This window comes from Impatiens glandulifera, chromosome 5 (assembly GCF_907164915.1).
Source record: "Impatiens glandulifera chromosome 5, dImpGla2.1, whole genome shotgun sequence".
In the NCBI taxonomy this organism is placed as follows: Eukaryota; Viridiplantae; Streptophyta; class Magnoliopsida; order Ericales; family Balsaminaceae; genus Impatiens; species Impatiens glandulifera.
This window is the reverse complement of record NC_061866.1, coordinates 4,855,394-4,879,673: the sequence shown is the minus strand read 5'-3', so window position 1 is coordinate 4,879,673 and position 24,280 is coordinate 4,855,394. Positions and strand designations below refer to the sequence as shown.

Here is a 24,280-nt window from a genome sequence, read left to right as displayed (position 1 = left end):
AGAGTGATTTTATTGGTAACATAAGATTTCAATTCAAAAACATAACAGTACTCTGTTACCAGTAGTGTTGGGTCTTTGTCCCTTTTGACTTTTCACGGGAAGGTAAAATGTAATTAATTTTTATGAATCATAATTATCTCTGTGGTCCATTTAAAATCAGATCAGCTCCTCTATTACAGTCGGGTCTGGTCTGAGTCTCTTTTGACTTCTAACGGGAGGGGGTAAAAATGTAAATATTAGAGCACAAGCACACAGTGACCCAGTTTATTAAAGAGAATCTCAATTAAAAAAAATACTAACACCTGTGATTTTTATTAAAATTTATATTTTTGGAAAAGGACAACACATTACACTTAAAATGTGGACAATTTTCATAATAAAGATAAAGAGCATATACAATGTATATAATACGACAAACTCCTCAACTTGTTTATAAGTATACCAAATTAAATGAAATTAGTTTAATTAATTTGTCTTTAGAAAGTTAAAGTAAAAAAAATAAATATAAAAGAAGGTTTGAAAATACCTGAAACCGTGAAATACCTGAAATCTGAGTAAATATTTTAACGGAAAAATGTTTTTAAATTTGTTCATATATAAATAATTAAATGATAAAATATTTTTTTGGCTCAAATTCAGATCCAATTCCGGATGTGGGCGTTTTCAAATTGGGTCATAGAGTACCCGAGATAACCATAATTTATAATGATAAAGATTAAAATACTCTATGTTCGTTGATGTTAAATTTTGATTCCACATCACAAAATCAACATCTAATTAGTTATATTTATTTGAAAAACAAAACTAATAATTTTGTATGTGAATATAAGTAACATTAGGCTTAATTTTCAAATGTGGATGTTAATTGACTTCACATAAGGAACCAAAAATCTGAAGAAAATATTTTTCAAACTATATTTAACTTAGATGTATTGATTTATAAAGTTAACTAGAGATGTATTTCAAATTTGTTTCTTAATAAAAAGAATAAAATCAAATATTATTTAACTTTTAAATAAAAATATGACAATTGATGTTAATGAAAAAAAAAAAGTCAGATACTCTATTAAAAGTTCCTACAGTGACTTCTCAGGGAAGGTAAAACTGTAAATAATTTTTTTGAATCATTATTATCTCTGTGGTCCATTTAAAATCAGATCAGCTCCTCTATTACAGTCGGGTCTGGTTTGTATCTCTTTTGACTTCTCATGGGAGGGTAAAAATGTATTTATTAGGGAACAAGCACAGTGACCCGGTTTATTAGAGAGGATCTCAATTAAAAAAAATACCAACACCGTACCTGTAATTTTTATTAAAATTTATATTTTTGGAAAAGGACAGCACATTCCACTTAAAATGTGGACATTTTTTTTATAATGAAGATAAAGATCATATACAAGTATATAATACGACAAACTCCTCAACTTATTTATAAGTATACCAAATTAAATGAAATCAGTTTAATTAATTTGTCTTTAGAGAGCTATAATAAAACAAAAATATATATATATATAAAAACAGGTTTAGAAACATCTGAAATCCAGTAACGATTCAATGGATAAATGTTATTAAATTTGTTAATATATAAATAATTAAAATATATAATATATTTTTGGCTCAATTTCAGATTTCGTGGCGTTTTCAAATTGGATCATAAAGTACCCAAGAGAATCATAATTTATAATGACAAAAATTAAAATAATCCATGTTCTTTAATCCATTCTCATGTGATGTTAAATTTTGATTCCACGTCACAAGATCAATAGCTAATTAGTTATATTTATTTGAAAAAAAAAACTAATAATTTCGTATGTGAATATGGGTAAGATTAGACTTGGTTTTCAAATGTGGATATTAATTGACTTCACGTAATAAAAACAAAAAATCTGAGGAAAATAACTTTCAAACTAAGCCAACAAATAAAAGAACCCTTCATCAAACAAATGCATAATGAGTGATATTGCTTGAGACAACCAAAAGTTGTGAAGATTGGCATAACCCTTATTCAAAGTAATTCTATGGTCAAAATGAAAATCTTGTTACATAAATCCACACCAATGTTAAATTCGATGCAACAGGGACTCCAAATCAGACAAGGATGACCGAAATAAGATTATTCGAATTTGTGATCATCTCTAACTACATTCACTGCTGATCAGTAGTGATTAAGTTTGGAGTATCCTAAACGATAAAAATAAATTTATTCTTATCTTTTATTTCACTCAATTTAAAATTTACACATGATAAAGCTTAACTTTTTATTTATTTAATAACATATATTTCTTATAATAATATAAATGATTTTTTAATATACAATAAATATCATAAATTAAACTTTTAAATATTAATGAACTATTTAAAATATAGTGTTAAATTAATTAATTATTTTTTATTTTCATGTTATATTAGTCTTTTATTTTAATATTATTAGTTCAATAATTTATTTAACATTGTATTTTAATATGTTTTAAGTAGTTTATAAATATTTTATTATATTCAATTTATAACATTACTGTATAAAAAATGTTTATATTATTTAAAATATATATTATTAAATTAAATATTGAATAAAAACACTGAAACAAAAAATATTTTAGTCAAAATATATTAAAAATAATTAAAAAACAAAAATTATATTAAAAAAGTTTTAAAACTATATTTAACTTAAATATATTAAATTATAAAGTTAACTATAGATGTATTTCAAATTTGTTTGTTAATAAAAAGAATAAAATCAAATATTATGTAATTTTTAAATAACAATATGATAATTGAATCAATGTTAATGAAAAAAAGTCAGATACTGAATTAAGTCCCTTGTGACTTCTCACGGATGTAAATATATTTTTTTAATCATCATTATCTCTGTGGTCCATTTAAAATCAGATCAGCTCCTCTGTTACATTCGGGTCGGGTCGGGTCTGTGTCTCTTTTGACTTCTCACGAGGGTATTATGGCACAAGCACAATGACCCAACTTATTAGAGAGAATCTCAATTTAAAAAAATACCAACCCCTGTAATTTTATTAAAATTTATATTTTTGGAAAAGGACAGCACATTCACTTAAAATGTGGACATTTTTTATAATGAAGATAAAAGAGCATATACAATATATATAATACAGCAAACTCCTCAACTTGTTTATAATACCAAATTAAATGAAATCAGTTTAATTAATATGTCTTTAGAAAGCTAAAGTAAAACAAAAAAAATATATAAAAGAAGGTTTGAAAATACTTAAAATCGGAATAAATGTTTAAAAGGATAAATGTTATTAAATTTGTTAATATATAAATAATTAAAGTATATAATATTTTTTTCTCAAATTCAGATCTAGTTTCGGATGTGGACGTTTTCAAATTGGGTCATAGAGTACCCGAGAGAGTTATAATTTATAATGACAAAGATTAAAATACTTCAGGTTGGTTAATCCATTCTCATGTGGATGTTAAATTTTGATCCCTCGTCACAAGATAAATAGCTAATTAGTTATATTTATTTGAAAAAAAAACTAATAATTTTGTATGTGAATGTGGGTAAGATTAGACTTAGTTTTAAAATGTGGATGTTAATTGACTTCACATAAGGAACAAAAAATCTGAAGAAAATATTTTTCAAACTAAGCATCATATAAGAGAACATTTCATCAAACACATTCACAATGAGTAGGGCCGGGATAAGCCCGACAAGCTCTTGGGTTAGGGAAGCCCACTCCCAGGGCAGCCCAATTATTAAATTAGTAAGATATTTTATTAAATTTGTTATAATTTTAAACAAAAAGTGTTGTACCTTAGTGGTGAAACATATGTAAATATTTCAAATCTCACCCAAAGTTTTTTTTTTAATCCATTTTTTAAATTAGACTTAGAGCAACAACAAAAATATTGATTTTTTTCTACCCGAGGCTGAGGCAGCCCAAATCTCAGGACCGACACTAACAATGAGTGATATTGCTTGAGACAACAAAAAGTTATGAAGTTTGACATAACCCTTATTCAAAGTAATTCTATAGTCAAAATGAAAATCTTGTTACATAAATTTCACACCAATGTCAACTTCGATGCAATAGGGACTCTAAATTAGACAAGGATGGCCGAACTAAGGTTATTCGAATTTGGGATCATCCCTAACTACATTCATCAAGTAACGGTAAATTTGGGGTACCTTAGCGACAATTAGGGCTGCAAATGAGTCAAGATGCTCGTGAGTCACTCGCGAGCCGCTCGGTCAAAGCTCGATTTGAGCTTGACTTTGATTGAGTTCGAGCCGAGCTCGAGCCGACTCGTTTAATATTCGAGTCGAACTCGAGCTCATATAATGTTTGTTCGATGTCTTGTCGAGTTTTTTCGAGCCTCATATATATAATATATATTTTTATTTATTTAATATTAAAACTAAAAATTCAAATAATATTTTTTTGTTTCTCCCTCTTTCTCTTTAAAGCCCATATGAAGGCCCACAATCCCTAAAATAAAATCATAATTCCTAACATATCACGTGACTCTTCATCAGGGCCGACCCTGAATTTTGGGCTACCCCATCCACAGAAGAAAAAATTTGTCTATATTTTTTATTGCCCTATGTATAGTTTAAAATTTTGATAAAAAATAATGGTTTTAGTGAGGTTTGAACCCATAACCAAATAAAAACTCTAAAATTTTATATTAAACCACTAAGCTATAATCTTTTTTTAAAAAAATGCAATAAATTGGAATAAACATCTCAGTACTTGAAATAATTGGGCTACCTTGGGAAGTGGGCTGCCCTAGCTCGAGATATAATTTACGTGTCTCTTCTTCAATTATTTCACTCTTCACCATTTCTTTCACTCTTCATCTTTTCTTCATTCTATACCATTTCTTTAGTTCTTCTTTTTTTAGTCTTCAAATTTTTTTTAACTTTTCATTTATTCATTTTCTTCTTTTTCATTGATCTCATTCATTCACAAGAGTCCTCTAGTTAATTAAAAATTATTTTTCACTTTTATTTGATTTCTTTTTATTTTAATATAACTATTATTTTTTTATTTTAGATAACTTTGATTTCTTTTTATTTTAATAAAATTCAGTAACAAAGGAAAAGAAAGGAAAAACATATTTTATGTATTAATGCTTATATATTTTTTTAAATATGCTTCATTATTCTATGTATATATAACACTGATTGATGATAAAAAAAATTAAAAAAAAAAAGTTTAATAAATTATATATAATAAAAGTATATTATATATAATATTGAAAGAGATAAAAAAATATTAATATATTATATATAATAAAAGTAAATATTAAAGATATAATAATTAATTTATTATAGAAAGAAATAAAAATAGTTAATATATTATTTATAATAAAAATATATTATATATAATAATAAAAGAGATAAAAAAAGATTAATATATTATATATAATAAAAATAAATATTATGGATATAAAATATATTTAATTGATTTTTCACTTTTTTTTTTTTTTTAAGAGAACCCATTTCAAAAAATTTTGTTGTCGTTAGTTAAATTTAGTTATTTGTTTTAACATTTATTTTTTATATAAATTATTTTTAAGATTAAACATTCCATATTATTGAATACAAGTAGTTGTAATATTAAAACATTAGTTAAAAAAAGATTAATATATTGAATATTAAAATAGTTTATATAGTTTTGTACTTTGATTTTTGAATTTTATGTTTTATAATTTTATTTAGTAATGGTGATTTAATGTTTTGAATTATTATGTTTTGGAATTTTAAATAGTTATAATTGTTTCATATTTTAATTTTGAAATATCATACTTTAAATGTTTAATATACATAAAAATTTGATATTTTAATTTTGCAAATAAATTTGGTTTGAGTTGAACTCAAGTTCGAGTTGGAGCTTGAGTTCTAACTCGAGTTCGAGCTTGAGTTTGAAAATTTATTTTTTGTTCAAACATTTCGAGTCGAGTCAAACTTGTAGATAAATAGTCGAGTCTAGTTCGAGCTCAAATTTATAAACTCGTTCAAGCTCAAGTTCGAGCTGAGTTATTAAATACTAAATCGAGTCGAGCTTGAGCTCAAGCTAGTTTGAGTTAGGCTTGACTCATTTGCAGCCCTAGCGGTAATAAGAGGCGGATACTATCTTGGATTCGAGCCCGTCAAGCGGCAAGTTCTGCGCTTGATTAAATGGTTAAGTGTTTTTATGGGCTACATACTTAATCCGTTGTCATATTTTACCTCCACCAATGTAGCCCAGTAGTAAGAGTTGACTTAACCAAAAGGTTACGGGTTCGATTCCATCTAGAAACGTTTTGAGTTTAAGCGGGGGACCATGGTTGTGGGGTGTAGGGTTGTAAATGAGTCAAGCTGCTCGTGAGTCACTCGCGAGCCGCTCAGTCAAATCTCGACTAGAGCTTGACTTTGACCGAGTTCGAGCCGACTCGTTTAATATTCGAGTCGAGCTCGAGCTCATATAATACTTACTCGATGACTTGTCGAGTTTTTTCGAGCCTCATATATATAATATATATTTTTATTTATTTAATATTAAAACTCAAAATTCAAATAATACTTTTTGTTTCTCTCTCTTTCTTTTTAAAGCCATATGAAGGGCCACTAAAACAAACCATAATTCATAACATATATACTTAAATGACTCTTCATCTAACCTATCTTCTTCATTTAATCTAATTTACGTGTCTCTTTTTTAATTCTTTCATTATTCCTTCATTTTCTCTTCATTATTCACCATTTCTTTCACTCACTCATCATCTTTTTCTTCATTCATTCTACACCATTTCTTTAACTCTTAATCTCTTCTTTTTTTAGTCTTCAAATTTTCTTTAAATTTTTATTTATTTATTTTTTTCTTTTTAGTCTTCACATTTATCTCATTCATTCACAAGAGTCTTACCGCAGGTAATTAAAATTTATTTTCACTTTTATAATAACTATTATTTTTTCTTTTAGATAACTTTGATTTCTTTTTATTTTAATAATATCTAGCAACAAAAAAATGAAAAACTTATTTTATGTATTAAAATAAACTTATGTTTATATATCATTTTTACTCATGCTTCATTATTCTATACATATGCTTGGATTAATATAACACAAATTGATGATAAAAGAGATAAAAAAAAAGAGTTTAATAAATTATATATAATAAAAATATATTATATATAATATTGAAAGAGATAAAAAAAAATTAATATATTATATATAATAAAAGTAAATATTAAAGATATAATAATTAGTTTATTATAGAAAGAAATAAAAATGATTAATATATTATTTATAATAAAAATATATTATATATAATAATAAAATAGATAAATAAAAAGGTTAATATATTATATATAATAAAAATAAATATTATGGATATAAAATATATTTAATTGATTTTTCACTTTTTCAGAAAGAGAATACATATCAAGAAATTTGGTTGCCGTAAGTTAAATTTTAGTTATTTGTTTTAACATTTATTTTTTATATAAATTATTTTTAAGATTAAATATTTCATATTATTTAATGCAGATAATTATAGAAGAACATGAATTAAAAAAGATTAATATATTGAATGTTGAAATAGTTTATATAGTTTTGTATTTTGATTTTTGAATTTTATGTTTTAGAATTTTGATTAGTAACGGTGATTTAATGTTTTGGATTATTATGTTTTGAAATTTTAAATAATTATGATTGTTTCATATTTTAATTTTGAAATATCATGTTTTAAATATTTAATATATATATAAATTTGATATTTTAATTTTGCAAATAAATTTGGTTTGAGTTTGAGCTCAAATTCGAGTTTGAACTTGAGTTTGAAAATTTATTTATTGTTCAAACTTTTCGAGTCGAGTCGAGCTCAAATTTATAAACTCGTTCAAGCTCGAGTTCGAGTCGAGCTAATAAATACTAAATCGAGTCGAGTCGAGCTCGAGCTAAAGCTAGTTTGAGTTCGGCTTGACTCATTTACAGCCCTAGCGGCAATAAGAGGTGGATACTATACTAAGTTCGTGCCCGTCAGCCTTCAGGCGACAAGTTTTGCGCTTTATTAAATAGTTAAATGTTTTTACGGGCTACATACTTAATCCGTTGTCATATTTTACCCCCACCAATGTAGCCCAGTAGTAAGAGTTGAGTTAACTAAAAGGTCACGGGTTCGATTCAATATAGAAGCGTTTTGAGTTTAAACGGGGGACTATTGCTGTGGGATCACTGGGGTGTCATGCTAGTTCTTTTTTAATTCAAAAAATAAGTTTGAAGTATAGTAAACGACAAAAATAAATTTATTCTTATCTTTTATTTCACTTATCATAAAGACATACAATTCGAGAGTCTTTTACATTTGCATCAACAATTTATTCTTCATACACCACACATACAAAAGATTATCCACCCACACTTAAACTATCAATCACCCTAGCAAGTTCTTTGCACAAACTAAAATGATAAAAAGAAGGCATTTCCTAAAGAGAAATTGAATTTGAAATTAATACAAGAATAGAAAACAAAATGTTGTACTCAATATAATGTACAAGAAGCTCACATCCAAATGTACAATTGCCTCGGCCAATAACCTTAGTCATCGGTATCGGTATCGATAGCTTCTTCGCCTGTGAAAATCATTATTTGACAAACCGTGTTGCAAAAAATATCAATCTATTTCCGAAATATTATAAGATCAGCCCATCCTTGACAAGTTGTTCCAACACAAGTACAGCATCCGACATATTCGGACGTTCACTAGGATTCTCCTTTAACAAGAGCTCGGCTAAATCAACAAGTTTGAGTAAAGGCTCCACATTTCTCGGAAGTGCGGTATACCTATCGATTAGGGCGGCTGCTCTCCCTCGACTAATTATCGGAAGTGCCCAATCGATAATACTCGGGGGAGTGCATTCTCTATCGTAAGCTTTCCTTCCGCTAAGAATCTCAAGAAGCACAATCCCAAAATTATACACATCATCCCGAACATCTCCACTAAGATCCTTCTCACTCGGGGCAATGAGTCCGAAGTCCGCCACCCTGGCGTTCCATTCAGCATCGAGAAAAACGTTTGCGGTTTTAAAATGGCGATGAACAATAGGCGGGATCGCGTCGTTGTGAAGGTATTCAAGTCCTTTCGCGGCCTGCAATGCTATTTTCAACCTTAGACTCCAATTTAGAGGAGACAAACCGTTGTGGAGATGATCGTTTAGTGTCCCATTTGGCATGAATTCGTAAACAAGTATCCTTTCTCCCATTTCGGTGCAATAACCAAGTAAGTTTACGATATTGTTGTGGCGAGCATTGCAGAGGATCTCGAGTTCTGTCTCAAATTCTCGGCTGTTGGTGTGGATTATCGTGGCTGCATTCGCTCTTTTCACCGCGACAATCTTTCCATCCGCGAGGACTGCTTTATAGACAAAACCATAACTTCCTCGTCCAAGTTCATTGAATTCCTTGAACCCGTTTGTCGCGTCCTTTAGCTCTGAAAGGCGAAAAACTTGAGCAATTCCGGGGAATTGGGACACCGGGGAGGGTATATGATCGATGTTTGGTTTGTTTTCTGGCTCGTTTCTAATGCAGGACCCGAACTTTTTAGCGTTCGGGTCTCTGTTTTTGACGACACAAAAACGCAGACCGGTTAGAACCAAAGCGAGTCCGAATGAAGACGATACGATTATGATGAGTAATAATCTGTGTAATTGAGGAGACATGTGTTTTTGTTGAGAAATTATTGAATTTGATGGAAGAAGACCGCAAACATCCCAACATGAACTGTTTTGACAAAGTGAACAAGCTGTGCATACTCTGTCGGAATTCTCAGAACAAGAACTTGAAAGAAAATACCCATCTGAGCAATTAAACCCACAAGGATAACACATCTTTAAATCCTTTCGAATGCATAAACTCGTTAAATCTTGTTCATTTAGATTGCTGGCATTGAAAGCGAACATATCTCCGCCGCAAGAACCAGGCTGACATAATCCAGGACTGCAGAGCTGTAATGGCGGATCGTACTCCGGTTGAGAAGATGCATTCATGAACCAACAATCAAGAACTAAATCTTCTTCCCTGATACCGCATGTAATGACATCGGAAGAAGCAATCGCGAAAAAGCCAGGACCTTTTGGGACGGATGATGAATTGAAATTCCCCCAACATTCAATCCCATGATTATCTTGTCGAATCCCACAGAAATGTTGAGAACCGGATGTCATTGATATGAACTGTGATTCTGATTGTGAATGTAATCCAATCGAAGAAGAAAGAAATGAAATGTTATTCCCCCAACAGTTAACTTGACCGGAAGTTTCAGAAACTCCACAAAGAGAATCTAATCCAGAAGCAAACGAAAGGAAATTGTCGGATACATTTGAAACATTCAATCTAGATGAATTTGGTCCCCAACAAACAAACCCACCTTCTCTAACCGATCCACAACTAAACCCATCGCCGGAAACAACATTCTTCAAAACAAGATTACTGATTATAGAATCATGAAAAAGATAACTCTGTTTTGACCCAAAACTATTGTTTGATTTAGGAAATATATCCCAACAATCAACTGTACCTAAATCATTCTCAGAGAAATAAGATCCTCTAACTGCACAAACATGATCTTTACCTGCTGCAATATGAGAATAAGCTGTGGTTTGAAACGTTGAAGGAATTAGATCCGTACTCGTTCCATCTGAATCCCAACAATACGCCTGAGATGTGTTCGCTAGAATACCGCACATGAAACCATACCCACCGGAAAGAGCCGCCATAGGAGGAATAGTAGCAGAGAAAAACAGAGATGCAGATGGGTTTGAAGAAGATGAAGTGTTCATCTTTGAAGTTGAGTTTTTTCCCCAACAGATGAGTTCTTGTTTTCCACTAGCATCAATGGCGCAGAAGAAACTTTTGTCCCCAAATGTTCCTGAAAGAGGTCCCATTGATCCGAACCCAGATGCCCATTTGATGAAGGATAGACAGATGATATTGATGATCAGACAGAACCCATAATGAGTTTCGTGGTTTTCCTTCATTGATAACTAATTGAATCTTGAAAATTCTTTGGAGGAGTTAACATAGTGGAAGTTTCGTGCATACTAATTTAAAGAACGTGGGTAGTGTCTCCATTTTGATTCGTGGTTTTAACTTAGTCTTGAATCCATTAATTTGTTTAAGAACTTCTGCAAAATAATCTGATTAGAAAGAAGTCGTCGTCGTCGAAGAAGAAAAAGAAATGTTGCTTGTTTTGGAATGGCAGCGATTGATCAATGTCAAGATCAGCGATTGATACCTTTCTAAGAAACAATTAATAAAAAAATTTGGCCGACAGCACTGGTGTAGAGGAAGAGACAATTAAAAACTGTAATCTTTCTAGTGGGAAAACAGTAATCTTGACAATTATAATGAGAATGAATCGTGTTGTTTATTAAAATAAAACAAAACTTATCATTCAACTTCTTTTATGTATAAGTCTTTTTGGATGTTTATGAGTGGAAATGAATTTTTTTTAATATTTGTTTCAAATTTACTAGATTTTATAACTGAATCTTAAATAAACATACCTTCTTTAAAATGTTAAAAATAAAATAAAAAATGTTATAGGTATGTTTTTAACTTGCAACCTATCATAACAAATACAATTCTTTAATCAAATAGGCTAATAAGACTTCTTATTTAAAATTCAACACTAAATTTGATGTTTGATGAACGCGAGACATTCTTAACAATATAAGTTCAATTTTTTAACTAACTAATCTCTCTCTATATAATGATGCTTAATTTTTAAAATTTCGGATTGTCGGGTCGAGAGATGTGATTAATTTGGATATATATGTGAGAGTAAATGGATACTTATGTCGGATTGTGAGTTGATCCGCCCATAAAAATAAAACGGTTAAAAATAAAATTAAAAATACTATATGTATGTTTTCAATTTGCAACCTAACAAAACAAATACAACTTTATAACCAACTAGGCTAATAAGACTTTATATTTTAAAATCAACACCAAATTTGTTGAACGTGGGATATTCTTAACAATATAAGTTCAACTTTTAACTAACTAATCGATATAATATATAATGATGCTTAATTTTCAAAGTGTCCGGATTGTCGGGTCGAGAGTTGTTGTTAATTTGGATAAATATGTGAGAGTAAATGGATACTTGGGTCGGATTGTGGGTTGACCCGCCCATAAACTTAAAACAGTTAAAAATAAAATAAAAAACTATATATGTATGTTTCGAACATTGGTGAGAAAACCTAAGGATTTGTCCATAGAGGAAATGTCGGCTTGAGTAACACAAACATTAGTGGAAAACTTAAGGGTTTTTCCATGGAGGAAATATTGGCTTGAGTAGTGTAAACATTTATGAGAAAACCTAAGAGTTCGTCCATGGAGGGAATGTCGGTTTGAATGATGCTTAATTTTCAAAGTGTCTAGATTGCCGGGTCGAGAACTGTGGTTAATTTAGATATATATGTGAGAGTAAATGGATATTTGGGTCAGATTGTGGTTTGACCCGCCCATAAACTTAAAACGGTTAAAAAAAATGATATATATATGTTTCGAACATTGGTGAGAAAACCTAAGGGTTTGTCCATAGAGGAAATGTCGGCTTAAGTAACGCAAACATTTGTGGAAAACCTAAGGGTTTGTCCATGGAGAAAGTATAGTGTTTCTGCTTGTTGTCGCCCCTACCGGCTCTATTCTTAGGGGTTCTCGCCTTTTAGAATGCAAATTTTTAAAAATTGGCTTGAGTAATGTAAACATTGATGAGAAAACCTAAGGGTTCGTCCATAGAGGGAATGTTGACTTGAATGATGCTTAATTTTCAAAGTGTCCGGATTGTCGGGTCGAGAGCTGTGGTTAATTTGGATATATATATGTGAGAGTAAATGGATATTTGGGTCGGATTTGGGTTGACCCGCTCAAAAACTTAAAACGGTTAAAAATAAAATTAAAAATATTATATATATGTTTCGAACTTGTAACCTATCAAAACAAATACAAATCTTTAACTAACAAGGATAATAAAACTTTAAATTTTAAATTCAACACCAAATTTGAACGCGGAACATTCTTTTAACAATATAAGTTCAACTTTTTAAATAACTAATTTATATATATATATATATATATATATAATGATGCTTAATTTTCAAAGTGTTCAGATTGCCGGGTCGAGAGCTGTGGTTAATTTGAATATATATGTGAGAGTAAATGGATATTTAAGTCGGATTGTGGGTTGACCCACCCATAAACTTAAAACGATTAAAAATAAAATAAAAAATTATATATGTATGTTTCGAATATTGGTGAGAAAATCTAAGGATGTCCATAGAGAAAATGTCGGCTTGAGTAACGCAAACATTGGTAGAAAACTTAAGGGTTTGTCCATGTAGGAAATGTCCGCTTGAGTAATGTAAATACTGATGAGAAAACCTAAGGGTTCGTCCATGGAGGGAATGTCGGCTTGAGTAACACAAACATTGATGATAAAAAATCCAAGGATTTATGTCTAAGGTGTAATTGAATGTTTAAGAATGCACTCTCGAATTTGGTTATTAAATAAGCAAAATCATAATATATATTAAAATTATAAAACTTAAATGAATTGGTTAGATAATTTTTTTAATATTCTTATTTTTTCAAATAAGTATATAATAATAAGTAATATTTGACCGCAGTATAACTTTATATTTGATTGGTAATTTGATCCAAAATTTAATGTTTGAAGATTTGTTTTATCGAAACTATTTTTATTTTCACATATAATGAATGTTTTCAATTTATATGATTTTGGGTAAGCTTAAAAAATGACAATTTTTTTTTAAATAAAACGAGTGGATAAAAGTATGTTTTGTCATATTTTTTAATAATTAGATAAAAAAATATTGAATTTAATTATAAATTCACATTTTTAACGTATTTTTTTTCTTAATTTTTTATATCATTACTCGTACAAATGCACATGCTGCTAGTTTTTATGACTATGGTTAGGCTTTGAATGAGACAATATTATAAATTATCAAAATTTTAATCATTTAATTTTCTTATTTTAGTATAGTATTTTCATTTACTTAAATAATTTACCACATTTACAAAAACAAAAAAAAATAAAAAATCCCAATTATTCTTATACATTACAATTTAAGACATTCAAACCGTATTTAACCATTTGAACGCGTATATTTTGAAAAATATTTAATTTAAAAAAATAAATACATCCAAATTGGTAGAGTATACACAAAGTTACGTCGTTATAAAGTTTTTTTTTTTAAATAAACGCCAAATTTATCTATTTTCAAATCTTTCTTTAAATTACACATTTTGTAATAAAAAAAACCAATTTCAACAAATTAAAATGTGTAAATTTCGAAAACAATACTTAATTTGAAAAAAAACCGTTCAAACCGTCTTTAAATAACAACTCATTTAAAAATGTGACAAAATAATTTGAAAAACAAAAATAATACATTAAAATAAGAAGACAACGTTTTTGACCATTTAGGAAAACCTCACGTAGCTAAAATTTTGATAATTGGATACTTATATGATATAATTGAATGTTCGAACTATATTTGGTAAGTTAGTCATTAATTTTTTATAATATGTTTTAAGTTTTTAAAATGATGAAAGTAATTAATATATGTTAACAATAATTTACTAAAATAATTTGAGTATTAAAAATCTTACAAATAAAAAACAAATAAATTAGATAACTAGATCAAATGTTAGAGATTCTAATTTAAAACATCTTAAATTTAGTAGAATAGTAGAGTTTGTCATGATGTATTCTCAATACGAGATTGAATTAATTTTTAAAATTAAATAGTAAATAAAAGTTTCTAATAAAATAAATCCAACCATATGTTATCCTTTAAAGTGTAATATATGAAAAAAAATTACTACATGCAAATGAAAATGATTATAGACATGTAAATAGTAAAAGATTTTGTTTAATTACAATAATTGCTTCCTTCAATATTTAAATAAAATTTTCATTAATTAATTTTTTTATTATTTTAAAAAGGACAAGAAAGGATGGTGTACGTACATGGAATTGGAAAGAGACAAGTGAGAAAGGGAAAGAAATATATTTAGATTGGTGGACAGAACCCTAAAATTGCTCTCATCTTAAGATCCGCCGGATGCTTCACATGCATTCACATGGCTTACCTAGCTGTTTGGAGCTTGTTTGATCTTGGTTTCTTGAGTTTTTTCTTTAAGGGTTTTATTAAAAATAAATCAACTTTGTTTCATTACAAAATAATTTATTTGAGTTTTAATTGGTTTCATTACTAAAACGTTTTATGAGTATTTAAATTGACTAGATGAATAATTGGATTATTGGCTCAATTCTTATTTGATGTTTGAATTTAGGTCGTTTTTATTAATGAGATTTTAAATATGAGACTCGAACTATTACCATTTTAGTCATTTTGACTTTTATTTAATAAACAAAATGTCTAATGTCATTCTAATTTATTATTTTAATTTTTTCTAAAAAAATATTATATATAAACATTTTAAACGAATATTTTCTAAATTGAGTATCTTTTTGAGATCTACCTATACTATTGCTAATTTATCGAAGATGATTTGTGTGACAAAAGAAAAGTGTGATAAAAGATATTTTTAATAAAATTCGAAAAAGGTATTTAATTTTTGTAAAACTTTGAAATGACATAATTTTGTGCAATTTGAATGTATTTAATTTTATTTTTAAATTAAATATATTTTTGAGATATATGAGTTTCAAATTTTGAATGCAATTTGAATAACTTATGAGTATGTAACGTGTGTAAATAGTTATAAAAAAGAATTGCTATTTTATATGATAAATTAATTAAAAAAAAGAAAAATAATACGACAAGAATACATATGTTAGTTTGTTTGGAAAAAAATTTAAAATTGTGATAATTTGATGCACATAATTCAACTATCGAGTTTCATTTTATGAAAACGACTCAAGTTTCAATCTCAAATAAAATTAATGATTCAATTAGAATGTCATACATTATGAATTTTTAAAAATCTGTAAAAAAAAAAAAAAAATTAAAAAACCTAAAAATCCCCATCAAACGATCTGCTTTGGTCTGTCTGTCTGTTTTTTGTCTGTCCTTCTCACTATCTCTAGAAATGGACTGTAAATTTGATGGGCAAGGGTTAGCAGTATACCTGCTGCTGCACATGTATTTTATATATATAAGTATCCAATTGAAGATATATATATATAATAATAATTAATATAATACAGTAAAAAATACACAATAATGAATTATTCATGCATGCATGTCTCATCTGTCATCTTCATCAGTCAAAACATATATAAACAAATCAGAAAACTCCAAATCTAATAATTATTATTAATAATAATAATATTGCAAATTGCATCTTTTTTTTTCCTTTTGATATCATATCATAAGATTTTCACAAAATCCCATGGACCCACTTCTAGTCTTCTAAGTTCTAACGACAACACAATCATCTAAGTTAATTGCACTAAGTATATATGTAAAGACATAATCAAAAAGCAACCGACAACTCAACCAAATATATAACTCTCTTAAATGAATGCACCTACGTTATATATACCTAGACTTAGAGTAACATTTAATAATTAAGATAAATTAATTAATTCATGTTTACATTAAGACCCCTTAAATCGATCTTAAAGCTCAATTAAATGGATGAATTACATATATAGAAGAAGACAGTGTCCCATAATTAAGCAAATGAATAGCCGCCGGCGCCGGCGCCGGCGGAGCCGGAGAAATGGAGATCCCATGGATGGATGTATATATCAGGCTGTGGAGCCCACTTGTTGTCGTTGCTGACTCATCATGCATGTGCTATGTCTATATAGTCTATTCATTAATTAATTGACCTCAATTTCTATTTGGTAACTTAATGTTTTAATTAATGAAGTCCTTTTTTTTTTATTTTAATTATATTATGTTTATTTGAGTTTGAATACTATTAATTAATAGAATGTCTTAATTAATTGAAATGAAGTTAGAATAATAAAAACGGTTTTATTTTATGGAGATTTTAGTTCATCTTTTGAGAGTTCAATAATGAAATTACTTATATCCGACACAAGAACACATTTGCAGCAAGATATTCTGAATGAAATATATATTTATTCTTATTCTTATCTTAGAAACATAACATGATTATATATAGCCATGGCCATAGGGTATCTTAGCATCTTGGAATTAAAAACTATTTAGAAAATTATTAATAGACAAAGATCAGACAGACATGGGAAATTATGGCTAAGATTGATGTTGGGTGAGGTGTATTTTTATATATTTAAATTAGGGAATAAAACCATATATATTTATTTACATAGTTGATTGAAATTGCAAATTTATTTATTAATATCCTAAATATATTATTTGATTCTTCGTTTAGGGAATTATCCTCATATATGGTTATTTAACATTAAAAATTAGAACTCTTTCATGATGTTTTACTCATATTTTAAACTTAATTTCAAGTTAATTATTGATTTGACACTCACATTAGTTTGTATTGTTTTCATGATATATATAGTAAGTCAAGAATCAACTAGGGTTAGCCTAAACTAAGATGTAGCCCTAGCTTACATCCTAGTATTTTGTTCTCATTCGGGTTGTATCTCTATTTTTATTTTGTTGGTTTATTATATTTGAAAAAAAATCTTTTTGCCTGAATTCTAAACTCTTGTAATCTTGTACCAATTTCGAGTTTTTTTTATTTAATGATATTACATCGTTTTCTAAAAATAATAATAATAAAAATAAAATAAAATAAACTAGGATGTAGCCGAAACCAACTAATAGGGGAAAAGAAAGGAGCTTAGAAAAAAAAAAAAAAAAAAAAAGTAACTTTCGGAACTTACTTGTAGTTTCGGTTGCTTCTAAACCCTCTTTTTTCCAGCAATAAATATTATTTTTACTGTTTTTATGCAATTGTGTGCTCACAAAAACATTGGTGTTTAGGACCCTTAAGGAACCCGCAAATATTTCCAGTCAAATCTATGTCTTTGGGTAGGGCCACTCTACATATATACACCACCATAGGAAGACCTCCATTTAAGTCTGCAACGCTTTTTTTCGGTCCTAAGCCGGACCAATCCTTCTAATAAATTAAAATAAAATTTTCAAATATAAAATAGTCTGAGAATCGACTTTAAGCTTTGGAATAAGAATTCTTACTTAATTTTCTAGGTAAATTATGAAAATATTTGGTGTATTCAAACACATTTTTTTAAATTTGATTTTATATATGTGGAAAGTTGAGGTGGACTCTACCCTAAATTTTTTTCTTTTATATTCATCATCAATCATCAATCATCAATCAATCAACTACTTCTCTTTCCTCTACAAATATATTATACATTGAATATATACCTCCAATCTACAATTGCTTCATTTTCTTTTATTTTGTAAGTAATTAATTGCAATCAAGTAACTAGATTTTATTTTTATTTCACTAATTCCCTATTTTCTATTTATTTTTATTTAAATTTTAGATATTTATTTTTCAAAATCCCAAAAATATGGAATTCAAACTTCCTTATAAATAATTCTAACTTTTTTTTTTGGGTAGTTTTCATCTTTTTATTAGCTTATGTATATAATGTTTATAATAAATATGTGTACCTATGTTTGATTGAATGTACAACCATGACAACATATTGTTTTAGCATTATAACAAAATTTATCTAGAAGATTTTACATATAAAGACATCGTTACTCTGAAATATGAATTAATATATTATAAATTTGATGTACGCATAATTTGTTGAGTTGTATCAATAAATGATCGAGAGTGAACAATCAAAATTTGTGTTACGTTAGACTAGATTGATTTATATTGTTTTAATATTATTTATTTATACTATTATTACTAAGTGAACATTTTAGAAGTGTAATAAGTGAATACGAAACTTCCCAATAAAATGGATGATTTTTTTTATCGAATGCTTGACACTTTACATTAAACAAGATTTAACTAAGTATATAAAAATAGATTTTATTATAAATTACTTTTATTTTTATTTGTAAAATCTCGGTAGAACTTAACTTATTTAAATATTATAATATAACATCTTATTATATATATATATTATAAATTTAAGCATACTCTAACTCTAATTCATAGATTCGTCTCTAGACTTAGTTTCGGGAAATGACTTTCACGCTTTGTCTTCTATGCCCGTCAGAATGACAACCTCTACTTTAAATATTTTAATTTGCCTAATTTTGAAAACATTGTTTTAATTTTTTTTAAAATTTTTTTATCCAAATTCTATATTAAAAAGTATTAAAATTTAATAATTTAAAACTTGCTTATAGATATGGTTGTATCAATACTACAACTTGAAGAAGAAACCAACAAAAGTTAATTTTCAAATAAATCATATGTTTTTATTTAGTAAGCATGAGAAAATGATTTTTTTTGGAATTTATAAATTTAAATTTTATGTACAAATGTCAAGTGAAAGGAAATAAAAGGAACCAAACTGGTCCTAAGTATTTTTTTTGTTCTAAAAATTAATTAAAATCATTTTATATATTTTTAGAATTTTTTTAAATAAAATAATGTTTTAAACATAATAAAAAAATATTTAAATACTAAAGGCGACATGTAAATAAGTCCAATGGTTCAGGTTGTTCGATTTATAGGTAATGGGTTTTCAGACTTCTAGGCACATATTAATCCAAGCGGCGTCATGGGAATCATAAGGTATTGGGCGCAGCAAATGGTTCTCCCCAAAAAGTTAATGAAGGATCTTAACACACTTATGAGGATTTTTATTTGGGGCAACAACGGGAGGGGAGGAAAAAAGATTAAATGGACCGCTCTCTGTAAACCAAAGGAAGAAGGAGGCATCATGCTAAAAATTACATTGAATGGAATAAAACTTTAACCTACAAACATCTATGGGCCATCGAACACAATTAAGAGTCGGTGTGGATCAAGTAGGTGCACTCAAGGTTTATTTAGTAGGAATCGAGCATCTGGACCAGCAAAATCAATGAAGGTATGAGTTGATCGTTAAAGAAAATATTTAACTCAAAATCAATGTTGAAGAAAATGGAAAATTGGTTTCAAATAGGGTGTGGGACGCCATTTGAAAAAAATAACAGAAGGTTGACTGGGCTCCCCTAGTTTGGTCGACAAAGATTATACCGCGACATCAGTTTCTATGGCTCACTTTCTGAGAAAGGCTTAGCACTATAGATCGAATCAGAAAATACATGAGTATCCCGGATGTGAGCTGTCTTCTGTGCAATAGGAATGAAGAAACGACCGATCACCTATTTGGTAGCTTCCAAATCGCTTCAGAATTTTGGGACAGATTCGCTAGAAGCTTGGAGTTGACCAGCTTCCCGAAGAACTAGAAGAGATCAAAACAACAACGATTCTTACAGATTCTTAAAGCCAAAACATCAGATTCAATTCGAACCTATACAAGTGTGGATTTAAAGCATCGGTCTACAATATTTGGTAGGAAAGAAATGCCAGAATCTACGGAAGGGTCCGCAGGAATGTGCATGAGCTATGGAAGGACATTTTTAGATTGCGACGCACTCGCGGGAACGTGGAGACGGATTTCAAAGACATAGCAGAATTGGAATATCTATAGAAACTGGAATTTAGTAGTCAATAAAGTCACTAGTTTAGAAAACATGATTGTGAGATAACACTTTGCGTTTATTTTTCGTTTTAATTCATTTGACTGTTACGAAACTAAAATCATCTCTAGATCGACCTGTCTAGAATGATTCACAAAACTCTTGGATTTTTTTCCATTTTTGAGAGTTTTTAATGAAATTACTATAAGTCGTTTTCCCCCAAATAAAAACTAAATCAAATCATTTGGGTTGGTTAAAAAAAATACTCCCTATATTATTTAGAAGCTATTAGGATGCTTTAGAGTTCAAGAAAACACTCCATTTTAAAAAATTCAAATTGAGCATTTCTTATTTAAAATGAATGGATCAATTACAAATCGAAAAAAAACTTCTAAATGATGTAAGGAATGTTTTTCAATCAACCAAATGAAGAACAACGCAATATTGAAGAACATAAAAACTCAAATTTGTAAAATTTTAAATTTGTTTAAAACTTATATTATACTTAAATTGATAACTTACAATGATTTGGGATAACTTCTATCAACTTTAAGAAACTTTTGACTTAGTAATGTCTTTGTTTAAAAAAAAAAAACACAAAAGCTTGAAGAAACTTGTTAATGACAGTTTTTCGTGTGAATGTCTTTCTTCTTTCTTCTCTTCTCTTTTTAGAATGACGAAGATTTTTTTTATAGGCAGCCCGAACTCGGGATGTTAGCCCATGGTCTTCAGTTTTGGTAGACAATCATTAATTGTCGATCACTTTTTGGTCAAAATTCCTCTTCTCTCTAGTTATTGTGATGCCTCTTAAGGATATGAGAAATGACCACACTGTCATTGTGATCATTTTTCATTTTAATTTATTAGATTTGATTGAGTATGACTGAAGTTGGGATTCCGTTTACCTTATCCAAATGAGCCCCCTGCCTTCAGTTGGCATTGATGCCTACACAAGGAAGAAGACAAACTGCGTAGGGTGATCGTGTAGGTGACCTGTTGGTGTTCCGTGTTCAGGCTTTCACACTTTGGTCTGGGCCTGCCCAGGTTCACGCTTGAGTTAACCATTTATTCAGTTGACTTGATCCTTTCCCATTTGATTGGCTCTGGCGGTGGTCCAATGTCTGCACACGAGACACCAAATTTGATGTTTTAGATTTTGTGTTTCATTATGTATGATCTTCACAAACAAAATATTATTTTATTAAATGAGTCAAAAGTAATGAAAAGAGAATGAAAAATCTAACATATTTTTGTAAATGTGGTACATAATGAAACACAAAATCTGGAAGAAAACCCGTATCCGACCAACTTTTTATTTTTTTAATTTCTTTTCTACTAAACAAATATAAATAATATTAGTGATAAATAAATATATATCGCCAATTCTTTTAATTATATTTGTTTGTATTTTTATTTTATTTTAAAATTAGTTAGATTTTAATTATGTTAGAAATTTGTAGATAAATAACATTTCCAAATTAAGTATTTATTTTAAATCACCTGAAATAAAACCTTATAAAAAAAATTAGAAAATAATTCAGGTGATTAAAGATTATTAAAAATTATAAATTGAGATATAAAAATTAAGTGTTTACAATATTTTTTTTACCTAAACTTTATAACATCATATTTACTTCCACGCATAAACTTACACAAATAATGCACCAATAAAGATTGAAAACAAACCTTTATTTAATTTTATATAATTTAATACCCATTATCATATGATAAATTGTTTGTGTGTGTTTTTAGGATTATGATTTAAGAAACTTAAAGTCACTCTCATCATATGATAAATTGTTTGTGTGTTTTTAGGATTATGATTTAAGAAACTTAAAGTCACTCTCACTTTTGTTCCCTAAATTTATATTTTAAAATAAATTTAAAACCTACCTAATTATATTTTATAAAAGTAAAATTGTTTTGAAATAATATTATATATCCAAGAAAAAAAAGTTATACAACTATTCTTAATAAAATAAAGTGTTGCAAATAAAATAAATAATAATTTAATAAATAAGTTGAATTTTAAATGATTTAATCTATTATTAAAAATATTATTTTATTTTATATGTGTTAATAAAATAAATAGATTAATATATATATATATATATATATATATATATATATATATATATATATATATATATATATATATATTATTGCTAATTTATTTGTGCAAATAAATAAGTTAAATTAAATAAATAAATATTAATTTTGATTTTTTTACAGGATTAAAGATAATAAAGAAAGAAAAAGAATGTAGATTTGAAGGAAAAAATGACCTAAATGACCTAGGCAAACTAAAGTTCTATTTACAACTATAAATTCCAAAATAACATTTCCCGGAAAGAAAGCCAAAATTCTTCGTGAACAAGAGTATTTAGACCACTATATTAAACCAAGACAAGCAAAAGAAAAAAGAACAGAGAGAAAAATAAGAAAAATGCTGAAATATATTCACGATTTTTAATTTTCAAGTTTCTGTGTAAATTTTTTTATTTTTCGTACGTGAGTTGTTTGAGAGTTAGTTATCCATTCATTTTTTTTTTTAACATTTTAAGAAGAATTTAAGGTATTTTAAGGTATTGTAAGCTCTCATTTTGTGTTAATTCCATTTATAAACTTCAATTTCATACATTTGAAATCGGTATATTTTATTTACAGTAAAAAACACCTCTACTAGTTTGTCATGCAATTTCGGTCATTTTTTGCTTCATATAATCTCTTATTTTTATCTTTTTTTTTTTTATTTTCTTTAATTGCAAAAAAAAAATTAATATTTATTTATTTTATTTAGTCTATTTATTTGTCCAAATAAACTAACATTAATATATATATATATATATATATATATATATATATTAGTTTATTTATTTTAGTATATAAATAAAATATCATTTTTAATAATAGATTAAATCATTTAAAATTTAACATATTTATCAAAATATTATTTATTTTACACTTTATTTTATTAATAATAGTCATATAAAATTTATTTTTGTATATAATGGATACGATAATATTTCTCCAAAATAATTTTATTTTAAAAAAATATTTTATTTTAAAAAAATGTTACACTCTAGATTTATATAAAAATATAAATTTGGGGAACAAGAACGAGAGTCTACAAATCTAAATCGAACCCAAATTAAATAAAACTTGACAAATATGCTAGTAACATGCATATAAATAGTTATATAAAAGAAAATCTTAGATCTAATCTCTAATAAATTAAAATCTAAACAGATAAAGCAAAATAATATATATATTTTGCTCTTGGTTAGATTTTAGGTTTTTGGAACGATATTCGCTCATGAATTGAAAGTTTTTGACCGATAGTCATTCAAATGGTCATTTCAATGGCTGATTTTGGTTTTAAAATTATTTTTGGGTCAAGAGATCCTTGATTCGTTTAGTTTCTATTTTTTTTTTTTTTTTGTTATTTACAAGTCAGTTTATATATTACATATTTACATAACAAAATATAGATTTAAAACATAAACTAGAAAGCAAACATGCATCTACATAAAGAAATAAAAAAGTAAAACAATGCATTTTTTATATAGTTAAAAGACAAAGACAAAGACAACAAAGTAGATCAAGAAGCTTACAATATGCAGCTACGATCTTGTTCTACTGAGGTTAAAATCGTGAGCCCTAAGCAACTATTTTGAAACAC

The 24,280-nt window shown here is 27.7% G+C and overlaps 1 protein-coding gene across 1 annotated transcript; it reads right to left on the bottom strand.

The window, feature by feature from the left end:
• Window positions 1-8,318: 8,318 nt before the first annotated feature.
• On the bottom strand, window positions 8,319-11,301 carry LOC124940470 (serine/threonine-protein kinase-like protein CCR1). Its single transcript, XM_047480993.1, has one exon. The coding sequence runs from the start codon at window positions 10,996-10,998 to the stop codon at window positions 8,656-8,658; it is 2,343 nt and encodes a 780-aa protein (XP_047336949.1). The 5' UTR covers window positions 10,999-11,301; the 3' UTR covers window positions 8,319-8,655.
• Between the last annotated feature and the right edge of the window lie 12,979 nt (window positions 11,302-24,280).

Bases quoted from the DNA above. Each gene is read 5' to 3' on its own strand.
- LOC124940470 (XM_047480993.1), bottom strand. From the start codon at position 10,998: ATGAAGGAAAACCACGAAACTCATTATGGGTTCTGTCTGATCATCAAT.